Source organism: Taurulus bubalis (assembly GCF_910589615.1).
Source record: "Taurulus bubalis genome assembly, chromosome: 19".
Classification (NCBI taxonomy): domain Eukaryota; kingdom Metazoa; phylum Chordata; class Actinopteri; order Perciformes; family Cottidae; genus Taurulus; species Taurulus bubalis.
In genome coordinates this window covers 5,849,181-5,872,928 of record NC_136607.1, presented here as the reverse complement: position 1 = coordinate 5,872,928, position 23,748 = coordinate 5,849,181, and the positions used below count along the sequence as shown (strand labels likewise).

Here is a 23,748-nt window from a genome sequence, read left to right as displayed (position 1 = left end):
CAAATCACAATAAAACAAAGCATTGGGGTGTTACGAAGGAGTTTCATTCGTTTGGTTCAACAATTGTTGAACCAAAAGTTATAACCTTTATGCCAAAACATGGGGCATTCTGCGTATCCAACTGTGCATAAACTTCCGCTGAAGACGTGTGACGCGTTCTAAGAAACCTCCCCCGACCACGGAAGCCGGCACAGTCAAAAACGTCGAAGGGAGTAGGAAGAAAAAACTGTCCGGCCGCATTGGATATTTTTCAGGTACTAACATACTACACACAATGATTCGTAATGCTTTATTAGACTCATACAAGCTCGTAGGGTTACGAAGAGGTGTCTTTTATTGAAATCAGACTTTGCAAAGTGCACTTATTAGCGATCTAGTGAAACGATACAGCTGCCGCCCGGAAGTGTCAACGAGGTTACAGGGTTTAGTTTATGTAATTACATAAACCTAACGGTAAGTTACGTTTTTTATTATTCCCACAAGACTTAACTATATTTTAGCAATTTAAATGAAGTTAATCAATGTTATGGTTCCGGAGATCCTTTAGGTAACGTCACACCCATTTCGTGTACCGTAGATTTAGGTCCCTGAAAGCAAAAATGCCCCAACTTTCTTCCTGGACCTTGGGCGCCTCTGGTTCCACAGCAGAGGTGCTCTGCTCAAGCAGATGCACCAATACATACCAAGCAATGCTGTGTGGAATATTGTTTCATCCATAAGTGAGTCATATTTCAGTTGTTTGGCTTTAATGTGGTTATCTTGCTGAGGCGTTGTCTGACAGTGGTTTTGGCACAATTGGCAGATTCCATAGGTAGTAAGCTTTTCAGAAAGGTACCAATCATGTGTGGCATCAAGCTAGGGTATGAAAATAGATATTTACATAACTGAGCTCTCTCGAGTCACTTTCAAGTCCTCTCGAGTCATATTTATGGTTTATGTTATTATTTATGGTTGAATTGTGTTATAAACATATAAAATGAACTTATATGCTCTTGTAAGGCAGTTTTTTTTGCAATGTCACATCAGTGGCTTTGGTATCGATTCATGGGAGTACGAGGACTTTGAGAGTGAGGAAGAGCTCCTGATGAAGAATTCTGGCCTCAGTTTTGGGGGCGCTGGTGTTTAGTGAGTTTTAAGTCCCATTAAAAAAAAAATATATATATATATACACAATCAATCTTTATATATAATTAATATAACATAATTAATCTCTTTATAATTGAAAGGTGAAATCAGGATGGATCTCACTTAAGAGGATCCATGTACAAATTTAACAAAATGGAAATGATGGCATCCCCAAAGCCCAAGGTGTTGCGTTTTGGCTTTAGGAAAGTTTTGATACATTTAGTGGGTTAAAAAACTGTGTTAAAATAACCTCTGCTGAGTTGACACAGCTGTCCAACTGGACTCAAAGTCACACAGCTGCAGCCAATCCAAAGAGTGAGAAAGTAGTTCCTTGTTTCATGATTGACCTTTTTCCCGAACGCAGTATAGCTGGACTCCAATACCTTCATCACGAGATGGAAGCACAGGCATGCTCTGACTCGAACCACCAGGAAGACGCAATACAGCAGAGCTGTTAGATTAGAAATTATCTATCCTGTCTGGGTTTTTACTCTCATGCTCATTGGTTTTCTCACCGTTTTCTTATTACCATTAAATAAAGGACAGTATGTACAGGATGTGACCGCCACATGGCATTTCCAAGCTATTTCCTTTGACAATGTTGTGCATCTCTTGTGTCTTGACTGGTATCCGTGACGTATTCCAGTGTAGTTTCTCATAATTACAAAGAATATACAGTTCTTACACAAGCCACTACAACTATTTCCATTTTTATTTCCATTTGAGTAAAAAACAACAACAATTCAAACATATCAACTTTAACAGAAACAAATTAAGTACTAACACATTCAAGATCAATGTCATCAAAATGGCCGAGATTTGTTACAAGTAATCCAGAATTTCTGTCTCCATCTCGTTTTCGCTGCCCTCCGACGGCTCAAACTCATCCTCCTCATATTCGTCTTCGTCGTCCTTGTTCTCGTCATCCAACACCTCTTCCTCCGCCTCTCTCTCAGCATATTTTGAATTGAGGCCTATGCGTCTGCGTTTCTTGGGGAATTCCGGCAACGCTGGGGGAGAGAAATAACTTCAGTTAACGAACCAAAAGGCGCACCAGATAAGACGCCTTTAAACACGGCGTTCAGTTGTTACAGGTGCCCAAGTCCCGCCCCGGCCATAGTGCGTCTATGGTAAGAGAAAAGTGCTTTATCGGTGCGACTGTCAGCAGGTAATCTATTTCCCTTACATGGTTTACTGGCTCGGATGACCGTCTTGATCATGGCTGAGATGATGTCCCTCAGCTTGTCCGTGGTGCCGAGAACACACCAGCCGTCCCGCTCGTCGCATACCTGCTCCTCATCGCACGTCTGCTGAACCGCCTGTTTGATGCTGGAGACGCACAGGGGTTGACACTTAAGTCAAATGTACTTGTGCTTTCTTTGTCTTTTGATAACTTTAGTTTCTTCGCAGAGTCAGATATTTATGATAATAAATATGACAAAATAAATGAAGATGTATTGTTAATGCAGGTAAAGATATGATGTTATTGTTCCATGGGGTGAATTTACAAGCTCCCAAGCCGTGTATAAAGTAATAAAACTAGCCCCATCGTTATCAGCTGTAAACATTAAAGCCAGGGTTAAACTTACAAAATATTATATTATATTTGTTACATTTTTCATAACATCCAGACAGCAATCAATGAATCAAAAGCTCGGACAAAAATTTGCAAGAATTTATTATCACTTGAATCACCTTCACGTTCTTCTTCTTACTGTCAACAATTCGCCATTTTTCTTTAAAGATCCCTGGCATTTTTAAATGTATAACACTAAACTTATATTTGAGACAAACACCTCATTTCCAAATTGTTAGGATGTTTTTTCAGCACGTGCAGACACCCTGACAGCGGTTTGATTTCCCTCAAGTACTTGTAATACAATTAGCATTATGTAACGTACCTTTCCACATCCAAATCGCAGAGCTGGTAAAACATCTGTCTGTGAGGAGGCAGCATGCCCTCTCTGAAAATGTAGGACGACTCCTGTGGAGGTGAAACTAAGGTCAGTCAGTATCGTCTAATGAAAGTTTTCCATGACTATGATAGGCCATTTTAAACTTGTCTCATTTGAACATTTAGGCTCACAGAGATTCAGAATGCTTGGATGAAGAAAAACACAAGGCATGACATTATTATTTGAATAATACAGACAAAATATTAAATCGTGGCATTAAATTGGTTCGCCCAAGAAGAGCTTGAAGCTAGCATGTTAGCGCTGTGCTCCAAAAATGTTGCAACACAACTACAGAAGGTGATACTGGACTATCGCCGACCTTCAGCTGGTAAGAGATTGGGACTGGATCTCGACTGGAGCCTGGACCCTCCTGAGCTGGAAGCTCCATCACACTAGCTGCCACTGGGCCTAGAAGAGAAACAATAAAACATTACCGAGGAGACAAACTCACATCACGGTTTTAACCGTTTATTGCAGTGGTATGCGTTTACATTTTTAAAAGCACACTTGATAAAGAGCCTGTCTATTTGATTCTAACTGGACAATAATGTACTAACTGAACCTCATGCCGTATGGAAGAAGACTTGAAACAAGTGATTAGGGCCAAAAACTCTGTTTAAAATGTTTACTGAGGGAATAAAATGAAGAGAGATGTTGGGTAATTTCCGCATAGACTTCTCTACAACCTGACTTCTTTTTGCCATCAGAGGAGTCGCCCCCTGCTGGTCATGAGAAATAATGCAGGTTTAAGGCGCTTCTACATTGGCTTCACTTTTCCGAACCGAAATGTTGATGCCTGGGTGAGTGAGACTATGTGCAGAGTGACTGAGTGCCAAATGTTTATATTGACTTTGTCAATAGTGAGAGACAGGTGGTGTACATACGTGACCGGATTGTGTATGAATTATGTGACCGAGAAAATGACTAAAGCGGTAAAGTCTCCCGTGGCTTCTTTGTGTAAGTTTGGTCTGAATACATTCACAGACTCACCTGCTTTGTTGAATGTGATCGGCAGACTGTAGTTCAGGGCACTCCTCTTGGCTTTTACTGGTATGTCAGATAATGAATACCCTAAAAGTAGGAAGACAGAGGAACCAACAGTCAGTGTCAGGCAGACAGGTCTTGCGTTTTCATAAAGATGATGAAGGATATCACTGAATCGGCACAAACCCTCCATTTTCTTTACCTTCGATGCCAAAAATAGAAAACTCAAAGGAACTCTGAACACAAGTCAGGAGATGATACATTTCAGTAACTGCCTCCGGCTCTTACCGTGCTTGGTGCTACAGCGGATCCTGAAGTCCAGTATCTGGTAGTTCTTGGAGTCTTGTGTCTTTCGGGGGTCGTAGCCCAGCCTCACCCACAGACTCCTCCAGGGTCCCGTCACCTTCGAGAGCAAATCTCAGGGTTAACTTACATTTAGGCGGGGGGAAAGGTTGCTTCTCCTTTTTAATTTGAGAACATTTCAGTCGTGATATAAATTGACTTCATTATTTCGTGAAAGCAGATAACAGAATGTGGGAGTAACTCTACAAATGTACGGGGAGTGGATTAAAATTAAGAAGTACAATCAAATACAAATAGTAGCTTTGCACTTTTACCAAAAGGATGTTTTTATTGGAGCATTCTCCACAGTCTGAAGCAGTGTCATAAGTTTCCTTTATATTCACAGATGAATAGATTTCAGCTGTGGATTTTTCCATTTTTCCCTATGATGCTTAGTCACTTCCGTGTGACCTTAAATGCACCCCCACGCTCTTTATCAGGCCAGCGTGTCCCCTCAGCTCACCATGTAGAAGGCGTAGACGGGCAGCAGCAGTTTCAGCTTATCAGGGTGGATGTTGATGTTGGCCTTGACCGCATTACGTGACCAGATGGGTCGGCTCTCAAACATCTAGGCAACAAACAAAAAATAAGATAAGATAAAGTCATACCCGTGTAATATTATATAACAACATTTTCCGAGATCAACCAGTCATTTCTTGAATGAAAACCGGTATTTATGATGGTTTGGCTACAGTAGTTTTAAGTTATTAAAAGGCATCAATCCTCTCACACACGAGTGCACTGAAAACAGCAGCACTGCACCAACAAGAGCAGAGAGGAAGAAGGTTGCAAGCCGGCAAACGTGGAAATAATCAACGCAGGCTTCAGCATTTGCAAATGGTTTGTGAGGGAGGAAAGGAACAGGCGCGTTCGTTGGGCCTCAAGGGAGACACACAGTGGGTTTTGATGAATAACACTGAAAGTAAACTGAAACCGACACGTTTCACATGTTCTATTTCCCAGTATGCGCACTGAGAGACAAAAATAATGTTTAAACTATTTCTATGGAGAACAGAACAGGGGGAGAAAAATATTAGGGCTTCACCTAATGATTGCCTTTTTTTAATTTTATCATTTAATACTTTTAATACTCCAATTTTCTTCTATAAAATATTCACTATTTCCGAAGAGAAGCGACATGTCATTAAAATGCGACCCATGGTCTAAAACCAAGAAAGATTTCATTTTAAACGATGTGAAACAGATAAAAGAAGCAAATCCTCCCAATGGGTAACCAACCAGCTGGAACCAAAACAGTTATGCTTCACAAGGGACTAACATCAGAGTTTCTTCTGTTTCTAAAAGACTCTTTGGTCACACTAATGACCCTGGTAACCACAGAGCTTGTTGCACTCCTAGTAACCACACACACACACACACACACACACACACACACACGCACTTTTTTCAATTGTTCCGCAGCCTGCTTGTCCTTCTCCTTCACGCACACTCGTAACCAGTTGGCCGTGGCTGCCTCGAGGCACTCGGTGGGCACGTCGGCTTCTGCGAAGCTGACAAAAATGGCGTTGTGTGGCCGGCGAGCTCGATTCAACCCGATAAAGTTGTTCTTGCTGATGGGCGTCTGGCTGTAAACAGAGAAGGAGGAGACACATTATATAATATAATATATATATATATATATATATGTATTAGATTCCCGATAAGCCGCTTCACAGTGAAATTATCACGACATATGCCCTCACGGTGAACTCTGATAGATGTCGGGCCGGTAGTAATAGTCCACAGGAGAGTCGAGGCGGGAGAAGCTTGCTGGTGGGAGGAAGAAGGGCATGGGCTGCTCAAAGAACTCTTGATTCTCTGATTTGCGGAGGATGATCTTGTTGTACAAAGACATGTCGTTCCCATCTTCTGAATGCACAGCGAGACACTGAAAGTCTGCCATCCCTGTAGAAAAACAAAAAAACAGCGTAATCTTTTAATTTCTTCCTATATCAGTCAATTAAATAGATAAAAAATAGAAATAGATAAAATAATGTATGTATCACAAAGAGCACAATCAATTTGTATTGTATTTATTGAAAAAGGCAAATAATACAACAAAAAAATAAATATTACACAATTCAAGAAACATATCTTTGACGGTCGTGAAAGGAAACAAACTTCACGCACGATGAGGACTTTAAATCTAACCTTGGAATTTGTATGTCGTTCCTATGACTCCGAGTATCTCCATGTGGATCTTTGCGTCCTTGGGGTCCTTTTTCCGCACACGCCGCCGCACTTTGAGGACGAGGTTGCTCGATGGGAAGCGGTTTCCGCACAGAGAGTGACAGAAAGGGTCCTGAGGTCGGAAGCGCAGCTCAAGACGCCTGTTGGGGTGAGCGAAGGTCTGTGGGAGTCACAGGAAACGCAGACAGGAGTCAGAGTAGTGCAGCAAAGATGTTGACAGCCATGAACTAAAAAAACAGCCACTTGACGTTTCACTTTATTCAATTAACTTAAAAAAAACTGTGTTACAAACCATCCAGACCTATTTTAAGCCCTCCTCAAGATAAAAAGCAGGAACCATCTTAATAATAATAATAATAAACGGTATTTGTCTATGTAAGATAGCGCGTGTAACACATGTGTAGTTTCATTTTTTATATCCTTGTCTTATTTACTTAATTTAGTTCAGGGTTGTTAATATTATATTTGCTTTGTTTTATTTCTTAAATATACTTTCATGCTGAAATGTTTAAATATTAAAAAAAAGACCTAATAAGAATTGGAATCTATTGCAAAGGAAAACTGTCAGCCTGGGCCGACATAAATGTTTATGTTTATTTGTAGAGCAACTTTTATGAAAGTCATCCAGCCCAAAGTGCTTTAGACATTTTAAAAAATAAAGCACGTCACAAAACAAGTAGTTGTCACATGGAATTTGTTTTATTAACAACAATAAAATCAGTACCCATATTTGCATTTTGCTCTTCTGGCAGCCTGTCATGTAGCTTTGTGTCTGACTATCAAGATATGAAATGTGTCATTGGAAAACGTATTATGTTACCTATTACAAAATGATATTAACGTGCGTAATGTGAAGCACGGTCCGCTTACTCTGGACACTGCCTTTTCCCCCCCGAGAGTCTCCAGCATCTTGTCCGCACTGCTGACCACTCCCGGGTACTCCACGCACACCAGCTTGTTGTCCCACAGCTCCACGCGGGACGAGCTGCCGGGCACGTCCACGTCTTCCGTCGGGCACGAGAGAGTCAGCTGCTTCAGGGTGAAGTCCAGCTTCGGCCCCTTGGAGTCCGCCATGTTGGCTATATTAGTTTTACTATTTACGCGGCCATAATGCTAACACCCGGCTAACGTAGGAAGACGGCGCTCAGCGGCGGCGGCGGATCTAGTGTCCAAGTGCAAAATAACGCCGGGCGGAAACAAATGTGCACTCGTATGGTTCCGCCGGGACTCACTCAACACGTCAGGCTCGTCTGTGTTATTCCTTTGCGCTATCGAAGAGGCGTTATGCAAGTAACATCTCGTCACACCTGTACTTTCACTATGTCCCCCTCTTATATTTATAATTTATTTTTATTTTTAAGGTAGCAGTCACACCGAATTCAATGCACATGTTTGGCCACGTGGTGGCGATGTAAAACCAAAAGAAATGCGGTCATGGGAGGAAATTCTGTCTGTGGGAAAAGCATGGGAGGAACATAGTGTGTGTGGTAAAAGCTTTACCCCATCAAAGTTGATCAACTCAAGTAACTGAATCATCTTGAATGCCCCGAGTCTATGTGAATCATCTGTGGATTCATCAACTTCATATTAAGGATTGTGTATTCTAACAGTCACTAATAGTCGGCTGTATTTGTATTGCCAGAAGGTGACATCCATTGTTGGTAAAGAGGATTTATGTGCTGTCCCTCCCAGAAACTGTCAACAGACCGTCATCCCCTCAGAGAAGACAGAGGACTTTGAAGAAACAGTTGTGTTTGCCAAATCATTTAAGATGCTGTTATTTAGGTAATCATATAGTCTGATGTGATGCTGTGTTTACTTAGATTCTAGTTTGTCTTCTTCTCGCATGCCTTAAGGATGTGCAAGGTTTAACATTTACAATGTCACCGCCAGTCACCGTCTCATATTCACTTTTTTTTTTTAAATCACCTTTATTTGAGTTGAAGAACTAGGTTTTTGTTTAATTAATATTATTTTTATTTTATCTTATTGTTTTCTTGAACAACCACCTGACATTATGGTGAAATATTTTAATATTTATGTCCCATGAAACGTTCAAAACAACTGAAAAGGCTGCTGGAATGGTGCGTTCATGTACAGTTGTAGGGGGGAAATGGTGATTCTGTTTTTTGCTGGATGGTGAGCTGCAACTAGTGCAATATAAACCCGTAGGTTACCTGGTGAACAACATGCCTTTTAAACAACTAAAACGTTGTCTTTTTCATTGTCTCGTTCACACATGAAGAGATGAAACATGCGCCCGCTGGCAACGAGTGTACTTTGTTGTTTAGGGTTCCAGTGTGTGCACACTGAGCCTCTGTCTTGGATGCACTTCTGAACCAATTCCATGTGTGTCTTGGATGTGTTGGTGGACTATGCTAACAGTTCCCCTCCTCCTCCAGTCTTTGTGCTAAGCTAGGCTAAGCGGCTGCTGCATCAATCTCTGTATACTGTACAGGATACGCAGAGATTCAAGTTATGATTTTCCCATCTGATTGGACACCTTACCGTGACGACCAAAACATGTTATGTACAATTGCAGGGTTTTTAGAAAATGTTTTTTTTACTACCTATCTTAACGTTTTCCAGGCTCTTATTGTAATGGTCAAATAATGTATTTTCTCTATGTTTTTATCAAAACAACTTCAGTAAGCAGGTAATCTGGATAAACCAGGTGTTTAAAATACCTGAAGTTTGTGTTCCTCTGACTTCATGTGTTATTATGTACAATCTTAAATCCTATAATAGTAATATTTCTTTCATTACTGAGTAAAGACAATATGCCAGGGTGAAAACCCATGCACCTTCCTCTTTGCTTACCTGCAAGCCTCCCCTTGTGTTTAAAGTCACATCGCTCTGAACTGTGGGGAATTCCCTCATCCAAACGTTCTGTGTGTTCCAGCACCCACAGTAGGATACTAAGATCATATTTCGTATGCCAGGAAATAAAGACCTAACATGTCCCAATACATCATATGTCAAATGCAGTATGCCAAAAATACCAGGATGTCCCACTACATCCTGTCACGTTATGAGGAAGTAGTATGTCCCAATTAAATGCATACTGCATGCAAGAGTATACCTACTTTGTAAAAGGCAGCCGCACTGTGCGCTAAACGTGCGGGTTGGAAGGCAGAAATGCAAACTTTTGCAAAGTGTGCATCAAGGGCTACAAATTCCTCTTTGACTTTTTGATTCGAGCCTTTGACTCGTCACGGCAGCCGAGTTACGGCACAGGTGTAATCTCTGACATTAATAGTGGCTCACCAGAGGGACACGCAAGGCTCACGCGATAGCTGGAGAGAAAGGAGCCGTCGGTAACACCATCAGCAACACCTGTGCTTGTCCTGCTATGACAAGGTGAAGATTTATCGGCTACCCTCCACATTTGAAAGAAGAAAATCCTTGAGGATCTTGGGAAACCTTGGACCTCCTTCGTCAGGTTTCTTTTTGAGAGAATTGCATACACACTCTGACATATAAGTTCACTTCTTGTTCTTGTAGTTTTTATCATGTTCTGTGACACTGGATTCCATTCATGGATAAATTGCAGCAGCTTGCTTTGTGAACACCATCAGGGCTTCAATAAAGACATACATGGTGAGGGCCGGTCCGGCCCATCATGTGTTTTGTGGGTGGGGACAGAAAGCACCCACGGCTCTGACTGACAATCTGTAGTGTGCTGTGGTGAAGTCAGGATTTTCATGATCTTTCTCCTTCTGTTTTCTTTTTTCTTTTTCTTTTGGTCTCGTTTGGTGCTCTTGGTGCTATCTCAGCCGAGGGCCTGTCCGCTCCTCCCTGCGGCTCTGCTGGCGTGTTCCGGCAGTTGCAGTGTGGAGAGGCCGTGATAAGCTTATCAGACAGCCTCTTACTCTGAAAGAGCCTGCTGCCCTCAGATTCCCCCCCTTTTGCTCCCACTCCCTCTGACTTCTCACCCAGCATGTATCTCCCCTCCTGTCATCCCTTCTCTCCGCGGCCTGCAGCTGGCTGTTCTGTGGTTGGACAGGCTTTCTGTATGCATGGCCATGTTTGAACGCGTGACGTAGATCTTAGGCCACGCCTACGAAGCCTCGTCACTCTCCGTAGGCAAAGCTAAAGATCAGTGTCAGCAACTGCTTTTGTGGCAGTCTTGTAATTTATTCAAGCGGCTTCGACGTGAAGATCCGCCCACAAGTTTCACGTCGCTGCACAAGCTGTTTTTATTTAGCTCTCAAAAATCAACATTCCACTGGCTGAATAAGTCTGTGACCAAAACAATCAAAGAGGGATTTTGTTTCCCTGTTTTACTTGATTATCTTGGCCTGGAAATAAAAAAGGATCCAGTCATTTCTGAGTAAAATAGACTGTGTTGCTTTGAGGTTAAAGTTGGCGCTAGAGCAAAAAAAACATTGGTGAACCAACAAAGTCTTTAGGGTTCATCCTCTGCGGACCATGAATGTCTGTGAACATTTTCGAGACAATCCATCCCATTTTGTTTGAAGAATTGCACCTCATTTTCAATAACATAAGTGTATCATATCCCGTTCATATTCCATATCATGTCATGAACCTCCAGATGTCATGAAATGCATGAAATCGGGTCCATTGGAGGGGACCCTATCCTCAGGTTGGGAACCGCTGCTGCAGACAATCTGCTTGCTATGGTGCCTCTTTTAAAATTGCATCGCTAAGTTTTCAGCTTTACGCGATTGAGCGAACACAATCAATGAATAGGTAATACAAATATATTATTCGTTAAATCAACTCGTCCCAATTGTACAGCATTGTTGGCTTTTATCGGACAGTTTTCGACAGGGACACACGGGGACGGCGTGAGAGGGATGGCATGTGGTTCCTGGGATACCGCTCACCACATGGCTCAGATCCAAGACCGCTTGGTACCCAGGACGCCCCAGCCGGTATCAGCACTCGCCACGCTTGACATATTTCATGGGCACGCCAGGCGCTAGGCATGTCGATAAATGAATCTCTTTGCGACGAATGCAAATGCCTTGTGCGAGGAATGAATGTAAATGGGGCCTTCACTGGCTGCACAAAGAGTCCAAAGGTCACTGAACGTCACACTTTAGAAAGTAAACCTAAACCTAATAGATTTCTGGGGCTCTCATTCATAACCACATCATCATTCCTGAGCGTTCATGAGCTGCTTCTACGTTTCTTTCTTCTTCTTCTGTTTCCTGCATTGGAGTGTTGCGTCTCTTCTTGTGAAGATAACAGGCTGGATGTAAGTTGACGGCATCGTGTTGAGTTGCTTTCTTGTGAAATGGACGATTACATCCCAGGAAAGGCCACCACAGGAAGCGTTGGTCTTTTTATGACTCTTTGTAGGCGTGGCCGGTAGTGCGACCCGTCGCTGCGCTTATCTATTGGAGGGCAGGACGTGCTGGGCCACAACACGGTGTCACCGACAGTCAAATGGTATCTCACCCCCGACACTGAGTGACAGCAGCGGATGTGATCACGCAGCATCTCCCTGTGTCCAGTCATGCTGACAGCTCATATTTCTGTTTGGATGATTCTGTCGGTGCAAAAGAACAGCGTGATGGACGGCTGGCATGTTACTCAACACTGACTTCACAAAGGCCACGCAACGCCGTAGCTTACCCGTGGTTGTTATTGTGTTATTGTCACTTCAGGGCCCGTACCTTTCACTTTTCGCCTACATGTTTCTTGTTTTTTGTGTTCATCAAACGTGTTCTGCATCTTTAGCAGCCCTGTTCCTTCGAGTCCTTCCACTCATTATGTCTTTGCATCATCTTTTTGCAAACACTTTCGAATGCCAGAATTGTTTTTACTACATCACATATTTACGTTCTTTATAAAATCACGCTTCAATTGTTTGTGAAATTGGGGTATTTTAGCACTGGTGTATTCTGGGAAAGCACTAAAAAACAGCAGCTCTAGCTATCTATATATATATATATATATATATATATATATATATATATATATATATATATATATATATATATATATTCATATATATCACACCTCTTGTACAGATGTGTCGGCCAACTTACAGTATTTGCAGCTTCCTGACCCATTCCCTGGGCGCAACTTGAATAAGTGTGTTTTTATTTTTAAGACATAAACATATCCCTGAGTTCAACTTCCAAACCGCCTCGCTTTGTATAAAGCGTAACGCAATGAACCAGTTGGACTCAAACGCTCTCATTTCACAGGATGTTATGGAAAGCGCATAACGTGCTGCTCCGTCAAATGCAAAGTCTTACGAAGGAGAGGAAAGGTTTGCGTTTCAGGAACATGAAACACAAGTCATTGGGAAATGGCTGAAACAGCTGAAAAAGTTGACATGGAATCAAATCTGGGTCCCACAACTGAGAAAGTGATTTTTTTTGGGGGAAGTGGGGGCGTATTTAAAAAGAGCAGTTGGAGATATGGGTTGTGACAAAAGGTGTGTGTTTAGTGGCAGATATATCTTCCAACGGTGAATGATGACTCAGACTCCAGTGACATGTCTTTGATCTCAGAGAGAGAGAGAGCGGATCTTCCTCTCCGTCTTCCACGGAGGTGCCACAGAGGCCTCGGGCCGTCCCTCCATCCGGCAGTGTTTCCACAGTACCGGCCAGGGTTCATTTGCATGCAGCCAATTTGCAAGACAAATTTCTGCCGTGTTTGTTATGTCCGTGTTTGTGTGAGACGGAGCCGCGCCTGGATTGGAGTGTGTTGGTTTTGGGGCACAATGTTGATGTTTGGAAACTTGATTTGAAAAAAATAAAATTGTATTTGTTGAATGTGGATCGGTGTGGATCGGTGTTGTTGTGAGACTGTTTCTGGTCTCAGATCGCGTCGTCGCTCCACTTTTATGCAGCAACGTTTCAGACATGTCATACTGCAAACAAAACTTTAAAAATATATTCGACGCGCAGCTTGTGAGGAAAAAAGAAACTTCCCTAAGAAACAGTTCCCAGGTGGAGCCTTAACAGTTGGAAAAACCATCAAGTAAATTTGCAACTTTCAGGATACAACAATGCCTCAGGCAACGTTCATGCAAATGAACAAAAGCTGGAAAACCACATGAACAGCTCCAGCACCGTCCTCATCTGCTATTTGCTCTGTCATCTGTGTTAAAATAATACAAAATAATTCATAAAAAGGACTCCACATCAATCTTTTCATGCTCATACAACTGTACACAGGTGAAAGAATGTTACAGGGGGGATTTCTTCGTTCACCCCCACACACACACACACACACACACACACACACACACACGCACACACACACACACACACACACACACACACACACACACACAAACATCACCGCCCCTCCTCTTTCAGGACCCATGTCCTGTTTGTTAAGTCCCACCCTTGCGTGTCTTTTCTTTCTGTTGGTTACCTGTGCAGGATTGTGATTTGCTCCATCTCCTCTTACCAGGATGCAGCGATCTTAACCGTCGTGGATCACAGCGGACCCTGTTGCCCTGGTAAAATCAACACATTTTGCATAAAGACCTCAGATTTGTTTGCCGGACCGTAAGCCCTCTCGTCTCCTCTGTTCCCTATGCAGACACTGATTTCTGCAGCGGAGGCTCCCAGTGGCACAGCAGGGGTGAATAATACACTTTTAGTGAAGTTATGATCCCATCTTGTCATTTGTATATCAATCAATTGTCTGTGTATAGCAGGTCAACTCAGTGGGCTTTCCAGCAAAACATAGTAAACATTAAGCAACATTTATAAAAAATACTTTATTTGAAAATAACCTTTCAGCCAACCATACAATGCACACACACACACACACACACACACACACGGTTGGGTTTTCATGACTTCTGGGACGTTGACTAGCCATAAACTCTCCCAGTCTCATCCTATACTTAACCTAAACCTCAACCTTAACCTAACCTTTACCTCACCCTTCCACTAACCTTACCCTAAACCTAGCCCTATCCTTAAACCATGTCTTCACCCTAAATTGTAAAGATCTACAACATGGAGACATGCATTTCGTCCCAATAATGAAGGCAAGTCCCCCCCCCCCCCCCCCCCCCCCCTCACACACACACACACACACACACACACAAACACACACACACGCGCACACATTAGGCATGTATATTTGACACGGCTTTTGTCCCCAATTGCACATGCCGCCCCCAATATACTGGTCTTCAGTCTGAAATGTGTCCCCAGAAGGTAGCCTAAGTTGAGGAACACACACTCTACCAAACTGGAGAACACACACTCTAACTACCAAAAGCCTGGGAGAAAAAGCACTGGTTCAAGACTGCTTTTCAAAGAAGACACAGTTACGGCAGATCTCAGGTCATCAGTTCCAGAGAACAGCATCATAGGGACCAAATGCACCCAGTTTAGTTTCCATTCTTGTTGCACAGGTGTAATGTGTTTTCTCGTCCCGTTTAGCCCTCTATATATGTATCAAAGTATTTTTTAGAACCATGCGGCTGAATAAAATACGGGGCCAATCAATCGGAAAAAGATCCAAACATTTGAGCAAACTCTGACAACCGTTCATCCGGTTGCTGTCAGATTTTAAAAGGTGCCGGTGATGATGTGATTTGCCTCGAGCAGCTTAATGTCCTAACAGGTTTGGTGTTTGAGGAAGGTGGTGAGTCTTCGTTGTTTGTTGAGGTTAATCCAGCAGGCTGGCTGGGTGTGGTAACGACTCAATCCCTTTTCCCCAGACTCGCACTAGTCCCTGCATCCCATTGGACTCAATGCATTGGGAAGGCCAAGCGCTTACACGCAAGGGTGTGTGGTCAAAGTTCTGACAGCTTGTTTAATTGTGTTTTCTACTGAGATTATAGAGCCGGTTTCGTCTCTGTCGAGGAAGTTGCAGAGCCTCAAAGCGAACAGAAGGGATGCTAACTGTTCTGCTCTCCGGCCTGAGATTTGTATGGCGCTCCAGACGCGCCATTTAAATGCAGCGTTACTCCATTAAACTAGCCACTAGCCGCTAGTCATTCTACATCCTGCTACCGACGTGAGAGTGGCTGAGGAGAACACACACATCAGAGGAGAACTTTACAGTTAAAGTGTGTTTGCAGTGCTCGTCTTAGACAAACAGGCAAGCGTTTTGCCCGGAAGGTGCAAAGGATTTTATAACACATTTCATTTTGCATGTCTTTATTCTAGAAGAACAACCAAAGATTTTCCTCCTCCTCTCTCTTTATTTCACGCTTTTAGCAACTCACACGCGGACTCCAGCCAGTATAACACACTGCATCAAGCATATCCCTTCAATAAATTATAGGAAACACAAACATATTGTCCCTGTTGCCTTTTAGTCCTCAAAAGCCAAAAGCATATTTAAAATCTCAATGACGTCGGCACATTCATTCACATGTAAACACTTCTCTGAAAGATCACTTCCAATATATTATCTCATACATTTATACATTTTCATACGCAATTTCTTCATTGTACAGGTGACTTTTTTGTCTTCTTTTTTTTTTTTTATCGCCTTCAATACGGGCATATTGTTTATATAAAAACGCATCGTACACACGATGGTTCCTCTTCACTTCAAGCCGTGCTGGCTCTCGTGGTGCCGGCGGAGGTCCACCTTGCGCTGGAAGCCCTTGGAGCAAATGTCACATCCAAAAGGTTTGAATCCCGTGTGCTTCCTGCTGTGGGTGATCAGGTTGGAGCTCTGACTGAACGCTTTGCCACACACTTGGCACTTGTGCGGCTTTTCACCTACAAATATAAAACACACACACACGTACAAATAAACCAGCGAGAAATCATTTCCAAATAGCTTGTTAAGCGCGCCATAAGAGGTATGCTTTTTTCCCCCATCAAAAAAAGATAAGCACTCATGACTACAGGTGAAGACTTATGCCATTGTTCAGATTCACACAGACTTCCTTTTACAGAGCTCTGCATGAAGCAGGAAAACCAGATATGCAAAATCCACAGGACATTTGGTTAAGTTTTATTTTTCTGATTTATCAGTAGTTATATTACTCCTGGAAACAGTTCCTGCTCGCTGCACCTGGAAAGCAGAAGATTACAGCAAGAGGAGCCATGGACAGATTCATATCGGGCCACCTGCCGAAACAGACCATCTACATAAACTCACCGGTGTGAATGTAGGTGTGTTTCTTCATGTCAGACTTCTGGTGGAACCTCTTGCCGCAGTACTGGCAGGGGTAAGGCCTCGTGTCCGAGTGGATGAGCAGGTGCGTGGAGAGAGTGGAGGAGCGCTTGAAGGATTTGCCACACATCTTGCACTCAAAGCTTTTTTCCTGATTGAAAGACGAAAGCACACATGTACAGAAAGGTTGAGGCGGCGCGGTTCACTGTAGCCTTGAAAACAGAAATTGACCCGATGACAGGCGGTGAAATGTATAGTCAAACGTTATAGATTCACGCAACTAAAACAAAGGTTAACAACTCTGTTGTACGACAAATAAACGCTCAAAAGGCCCTACTTTCCCCTATGAATTTCTAGCAACTTGTATTAAAAAGGGGCAATGCACTCGTTTCACACATCAAGTTGTGTTCACTCGTCTTCCTTGAGTGCTGCTCAGACTGTGAAGTGATATAATGGCCCGTAACGACCCCTACAGATGCACAATAACCCCCGGTGATGTCACAGTGATGTCACCAGGGTCTCCTCAACCTGGGCATGATGGAGAGGAGCAGCTCTTAACGCAGAGCCTGCGTCGGGATCGAAAGATGTGGCCGCTTACCGGGACTTATGGGAAGTGTGGTGCAACCTTTACATACTGGAGTAGCCCCCTAGACCGAAGCCTGCAGTGGGCCGTATTGTTCCAGCAACATACCTGAGAGTGGACGTTCATGTGCTGCTCCAGACTGACGGCGTGGCCGAAGGTTTTCCTGCAGATGCTGCAGCCAAAAGGCCTGGTCCCGCTGTGCGACCTCCGGACGTGAACCTCCAGGCCGTGGGGCGTTGAGAACACCTAGACGAGTGGCGGCCGGTTAATGGAGGTGGCGGACAAGTTCAACTGAACCTCCAGCCGAACGGCAGAGTTTCCTGTTTCACAATATGGCAAAAAACAATGTTCTATGCACCTTTTCACAGGCGATACAGTGGTAGGTGTCTGAGGCGGGGGAGAAGTGCGTGCTGCAGTCCAGAGGCTGCTGAGGCTGCTGCGGCTGCGGGCTGCGGCTGATGTGGGCGCCGTACAGGTTGCTGGTGTGCTGCAGCACCGTGGGGCTGAAACTCATCTGGCGGAGCTTGTAGGAGGACGGCACCGGCTCCCAGCCGTACGACGGCTTGAAGTAAGGAGCGAATCCGGCCATGTGGGGCTCTTCAGGGGGTGAACACACACACACACACACACACAAGGAAAGAAGAATAAATCACCCATCGGATTGAGAGCTCATGGAGGCGGCAGGAAGAACGGTGAGAGATGAATGAACTGGCAGCTCACCATTTAGGTAGTATGGCTGTGTGGGGGCCACGGGAGGTCTGGCTGGCTCCGGGTGAGCAGGAAAGGGTAGTTCAAGCTCTGGCTTCTCCTTTTCAAAGGAGCAGCGGTCCGCAGGGCAGGACTGAGGCCTGTCTTCGGAGTCCGTGCTCTGGGCCTCTAATGTTTCTTCTGCAAATCCGCAGCAAATAGAAGTGGGATTGAGTTCCAAGCAAAAATACACAGCAAGTAGATGCTGTATAATTCCTTTTGGAGGACATTTTTGTTTAAGTAAGAAACATCTGTTCAGTATTTAACCTTAAGATAGAGAACTGTGTATGATTTCATTATTATAGAAAAACGAATATTATAAAAACGACACAAGGGAGTAATAAGAGACTGTTTCTTTGATCCGAGTCTTACCTTTACACGTTGGGGCCTCAGGCTCATCTTCATGTGATCGGTGAACGTTATAGGACGAGCACCTCTTGTTTTTCACCAGGAATGACCGAGGCATGTTGATCTACACACACACCCCAAAAAATTACATAAAAAGTAGAATAACAATCCTCATGACACAATAAAGTATTTTGCATGATTATCAATACAATATTTTTCATGTCATATTTTGTAAAAAAATAAATAAAAGGTCACTACAATGTATTATCTAAGATCTTACTTTATATATATCTATCATCTATCTCTCTCCTCTCTCTCTTTATATATATATATATCTCTCTCTCTCTCTCTATATATATATATATATATATAGATATATCTCTATATCTATATCTATATATAGATATAGATATAGAGATATATATATATATATATATATATATATATATATATATATATATATATATATATATATATATATATATATATAGAGAGAGAGAGAGAGAGAGAGAGAGAGAGAGAAACAGAGAGAGAGATACATAGATCTATATATATATATATATATATATATATATATATATATATATATATATATATATATATATATATATATATATATATATAATTTCAGTCAGGTTACTTTTATATTATATTTTCAGTCTTTTATTGCAGGTGTGTTACTCCGTTATTATTGAATTTTGCATTAAAGTCACGCGCTAATGGATGACTACACATTATTATTTATTTCTACTCGGTCGATAGGTTCCACAGACATAAAGTTTACATATTTCAGATGTTTAAATTAACGTTACTCATAGTTTGCATATATTACTTATAGTTTGCAGGTTATAAAACAAGTTGTCAAAAAGTTTCCCGAGTGGAGTAGAAGTTCTGTCAGTCGGCACACACGCAACTCACCGTTAACCGAGCGGGTTCCCGTCGAAATGAAAAGTGCAGTTATTGCAACAATAATATTGTCCTCGTATCTTTTGGGGTTGTGAAGCGGAAAAAAAAATGCGTCGCTAAAATCCTTTCCTAAACGTCCGAAAAGTAAAGCAGTGTAAAAAAAAACAACCCCAAAACCCATCACACTTATTGCTCTCTCTTTTTCTCCCCGCCCTGATTTTCAATCAGATAATTTCGCAGCGGAATCTGACTGTGGTTTCAACCAATGAGGGCCAACCTGCAGGTGGACGTTTGCGTAAACGGGCCCTGGCTGTCGCTGGAACAGTTACTCCAAACAAAGTGACACTGTGTCAAACGTTCGGGGTGAAAAGATAAAATTGAGCCTCATAAATATTATTTTCGAGCCTTGTAAATGAGAAACTTAGTTTCCTTTTCTTTTTGTTGCCTAATTGCGCTGTTACTCAAACCAAACATCAATTTAAGTTACTTTCTCTTTGATAATGTCTATATATTTTTAAAAGCACAAAAACACAAGGAAGTACATCCAACGAAAAAAATCCGACCAGAATGATTTCCACCTCACAATGTTTGATTTACAGGATTTATTCGGAGTAACGCTGTGTATTGTGTGCATGATTTGAAGGAACAAAACATCATGAGACTGTAGCTCCTCCAAAGACACACACACCAAACCAGTCCGGGAGATCCACGCTGTTGACTCTGTCTTTATGTATTAAAGCATGTCAATATTCAGACAAGAGATTTCTTGACACGTGAGGATGCTGTGTCACGCATGTGCGCAGTGACAGGATAGATTGACATGACATAATTAGCGAGCTTTAAAACAATACGTTTTTTATTCATTTTTAATTACTTTTTAAAATACTTGTTTTCTCTCAAATCATGTTAAAATAACATCGAGTGGAAGAATCTAAAAACATTTTGATGAAGAGGAGAGGATTTACACGAGGAAGGAAGGGAAAGTGCGACATCTGGTGGAGAGTGTGCGCATCTCAAAGTCTTGACGCTTGAATTGGAGTTTGACACTTTGGATATTTCCTGGACGTTGATACAAAATGCATGTATAATATTTAATTTTATTTATGTATCAGTAAATTATTGTATCAATACATTTGATCAATGCATTAATCAGTTATAGCTGTGACCATCTCACAACACGTTTGACCTGCTTGTTTTAATACGCACTTTGGAAATATGTTATGTAATGTGTCCTTCATTTTTGTTACACACTGGTTTATGTATATAAAAAAAAGAAAGTAGCTGACTTGTCAGATGGGCAAGTTCATATAGCTTCATGTGAAGCCATGGTCAACTATTTTATTAACTACATTTAAAATATAATGTTATTTTACTAATATAATCCACTGCTATATCTAAACAATTAGTTTTACAAAGTACAATAAATGAAAAGCAGCTGTAGTAAGACGTACTGGTTTGTTAGCTTAATAGCTAAATAAGATAACGTTTGTTAATGTGGACCCATTAAGATTAAACTTGTTCATATATCAAGGTCTGAAACAACTGCTTACCTTTAGCCTTAAGGGACGTGCACTCTATTGTCTCTCTCTCTCTCTCTCTCACACACACACACACACACACACACACACACACACACACACACACACAGCAACCTATCCCACAATCCAAAGAGTGTTTAAATAGAGTTGATATTGCGTGATATGAGGGCCTCTGAAATTTCACCAATAAGCCTGCATGTGTGTTACTATTTGTACTTTCTGGTTTTATGCTAAACTGCATTTGTCTAATGGCAATTAAATCTAATCTAATAAACTATAGTACATTTGACGCTGTATGCAGCAACCAACATATAGTCGAGTCAGCAGCTCAATCAGAATAAATCTCCTAGAGACTGACTGCAGATATTTACCATATTATCTTTTGTTAAATGTATACCAAAATGTGAAATAAATGTTCAGTTCATAGTAGTGACAATGGAGTCAATTGAAGACAGCAAAAGACCAAATAAAATAGATATGATGACAGGAATGGCAAACATCAAATTTTCATGTTACGTACAAATCCATAATCATAATATGTCATACTCAGGATTTTTTAGGTCACATTTTGGCATCAAATTTATTCTAGAACTTTAACCTTTTACATAAAAAACTCCCAATTATGTGAAAGGATGTCAATAACACAGTTTGAATCATCACTTCATAACTTACACACATATATAGACATTATTCTTTGACTTGTTTTTAAAATGTTGCATCAGTATCTCAGATAAGAGATTCGTTTCAACATCCTAACTTTGCATGTGTTCTTTTTAATATATATTATAATTTATTGAGTACTAATGGGCTTCCATATTCATCTCCTCACTACCTAGTAAAAATAAATAAATGAAAAAACTAATTTGCGCGTGCGCTCTTCACATGTGGGTCACGCGAAACCGCATTACACACATTTCATCCTTCCACCAATGGGGAGATGGGAAAAACAATCTTAGCTTTGCAGCAGAGCAAACACATATATATATCCCGGGCTACAGATGCCACACTACTTCCGCGTCAAAACACGTAATTTACCCCCGTCTATTTTAAATGTTGTTCGGGTAAAAAAAGTTATTCACCTCGCAAGAGTTGCGAGGCGCTAACTTGTGGGATTAGTTTCACGCTGCCCGACAGCGGAGGTTGACTGCGGTGGGATGGGCTGTGAGCTGTTCAAGATGGCGGCGCCCTGTGGAGTGCAGCTACTCTAACAGGTAAACAGGTCCGATTTTTCGCGTCTTCTGGCTTTTATCTTACAGCGACTCTCAACGCACGCGACTGGTGTCCCTGCGCACGAGACACTCGGCTCGCTTCTCCGCCGATAGCACGCGACTGACAGGCAAGATGAGTCCCCGGCCGTTGGGTCGCTGCTCCCAGCTAGCGTTAGCTCACGCTGCGTTGGGACCGACTTGTTTTGTGGAAAGACCCGGTGATGGATTTGTGCAGACGTTGACGCTTTGAGCGTTTCGTCGTGGTTCTATTTGCGTTTTTATTGTTGTGTATGAAGAGGTTGTGTCTTTGCCAGGGTAAAAAATGTGCCTGCGTATTTGTTTATTCGGGTAAAGTAAACCCAACCCTGCCCATTGTTCTCAGCGAGTTGTTTACGACAGGCAGCAGCCAACGGTCAGTCCTCGTCCAGCCTCACGCCGGGCTCTGGCCGGGGCTCTCGTTGTGCACGTCGGCATTACATGTTGTGTTTATGGCCTTGTGCGTGCGTGTGTGTGTGAGACATTTTTGTATTGGCTTATTTGTTTGCCTCGTAATGCATCACAGTGCCATGTCTCGTGCAACTTGTCTGCGTCATACTCATTTTGCTTTAAATCCCTCACTAATGTCGCCAGTGTTTCATTCTGTGATAATGTCCATTATTAATATCCCGTTGTTAGCCTGCGTTCATTCATCCGTCATTAGGCTCTCCTGCAAACAACATAGTTCACCACAGCTAGTTTCCCCAGTTTGACCTCTTGACCCCTCCTGCCACGTCACGCTGGGCTTGCTATCCCCACGTGCCTTGTCTTGTTTGTCACAACTTTTTAAGGAAACACTAATGTCTTGCAGCAGGGCGGTAGCTAGACAGGGTTACAGGAGTACTGAAGTCACATGTTCAAAGTCTGACCAGATAACCCCCAAAATTATGTCTCTGAAATGCTCAAATACTTTTGTATTTTATTTAGTCTGCTGTATTGTATATAGGGACACCAGTTTCACAGTGTCCCTATATTTTATGTATTATATTAAGGAAATACTGCAACCTTTATTGCAGAAACTGTTTTAAAGTTGCGTTTTGCATTTGACTGAGGGGTGTTTCTATTTCATCCACCATGTGTACATCAGTCAGGGTACACTAATATTAGAAAGGCCTCTCGGTTTAACACAGTTCTGAGGTTTGGGACTGCACTCGTTTGACTGAGTGTCTATTCAGAAAGATAGGTGTGGTAGTCCCTTTGCTCCTAATATATAAATATACGTATTGTTTAAGTTTTTGTGTGTATTAAGTTTAGATATTAATTCCTATGAAGGTAGGTCAAGTTTAGCTTCTGACTAAATTGAATACTGCTCAAAGTAAATGTTGCTGAAGTCAATGAATTGATTAGCTGATAATGGATTAATTGTTAACATCTTTAGCAAGAGGCTCTGGAAACTGTTTGACGGGGGTTTTGCTCTATCTTCTGACATGTCATAGACCAGAAAGTTGTCATTTTGATAAAAATAGCTCTGAACATGACGTAATCTGTACTGAAAATAACTGTTAGTTGAGCCCTGTTTGGGCCAGCTGACCACTTCAACAATTGCTTTTTATCTCCGATACAAGGAAATGTGCCAACTGAACAGGCTCCGTTGGGTCGAGCGGGCTGTTTGTTTCTCTTTATGAAACCGCTTTAGAATATTCACCCAGGAGAAAAATAGAAGCTGTTGGTAAACCGCTCTCCCGCTGCCAAATGTCATT

At 42.1% G+C, this 23,748-nt stretch overlaps 2 protein-coding genes across 2 annotated transcripts; both read right to left on the bottom strand.

Moving 5' to 3' along the window:
• Positions 1-1,849: 1,849 nt before the first annotated feature.
• gtf3c5 (general transcription factor IIIC, polypeptide 5) lies at positions 1,850-7,670 on the bottom strand (the record flags this gene model as incomplete). Its single annotated transcript, XM_079234768.1, has 11 exons — positions 1,850-2,135; positions 2,312-2,454; positions 3,027-3,109; positions 3,400-3,488; positions 4,071-4,151; positions 4,353-4,467; positions 4,870-4,974; positions 5,809-5,992; positions 6,110-6,311; positions 6,558-6,756; positions 7,467-7,670. 11 exons carry the CDS (start codon positions 7,668-7,670, stop codon positions 1,948-1,950), a joined length of 1,593 nt encoding a protein of 530 aa, XP_079090894.1. The 3' UTR covers positions 1,850-1,947.
• Positions 7,671-15,789: 8,119 nt separating this feature from the next.
• On the bottom strand, positions 15,790-19,383 carry gfi1b (growth factor independent 1B transcription repressor). The gene is made up of 7 exons (XM_079235453.1): positions 19,279-19,383; positions 18,385-18,484; positions 17,986-18,153; positions 17,624-17,862; positions 17,374-17,511; positions 16,668-16,833; positions 15,790-16,282 (listed from the first exon to the last, which is right to left on the bottom strand). The coding sequence occupies exons 2-7, from the start codon at positions 18,476-18,478 to the stop codon at positions 16,104-16,106; spliced, it is 984 nt and encodes a 327-aa protein (XP_079091579.1). The 5' UTR covers positions 18,479-18,484; positions 19,279-19,383; the 3' UTR covers positions 15,790-16,103.
• Between the last annotated feature and the right edge of the window lie 4,365 nt (positions 19,384-23,748).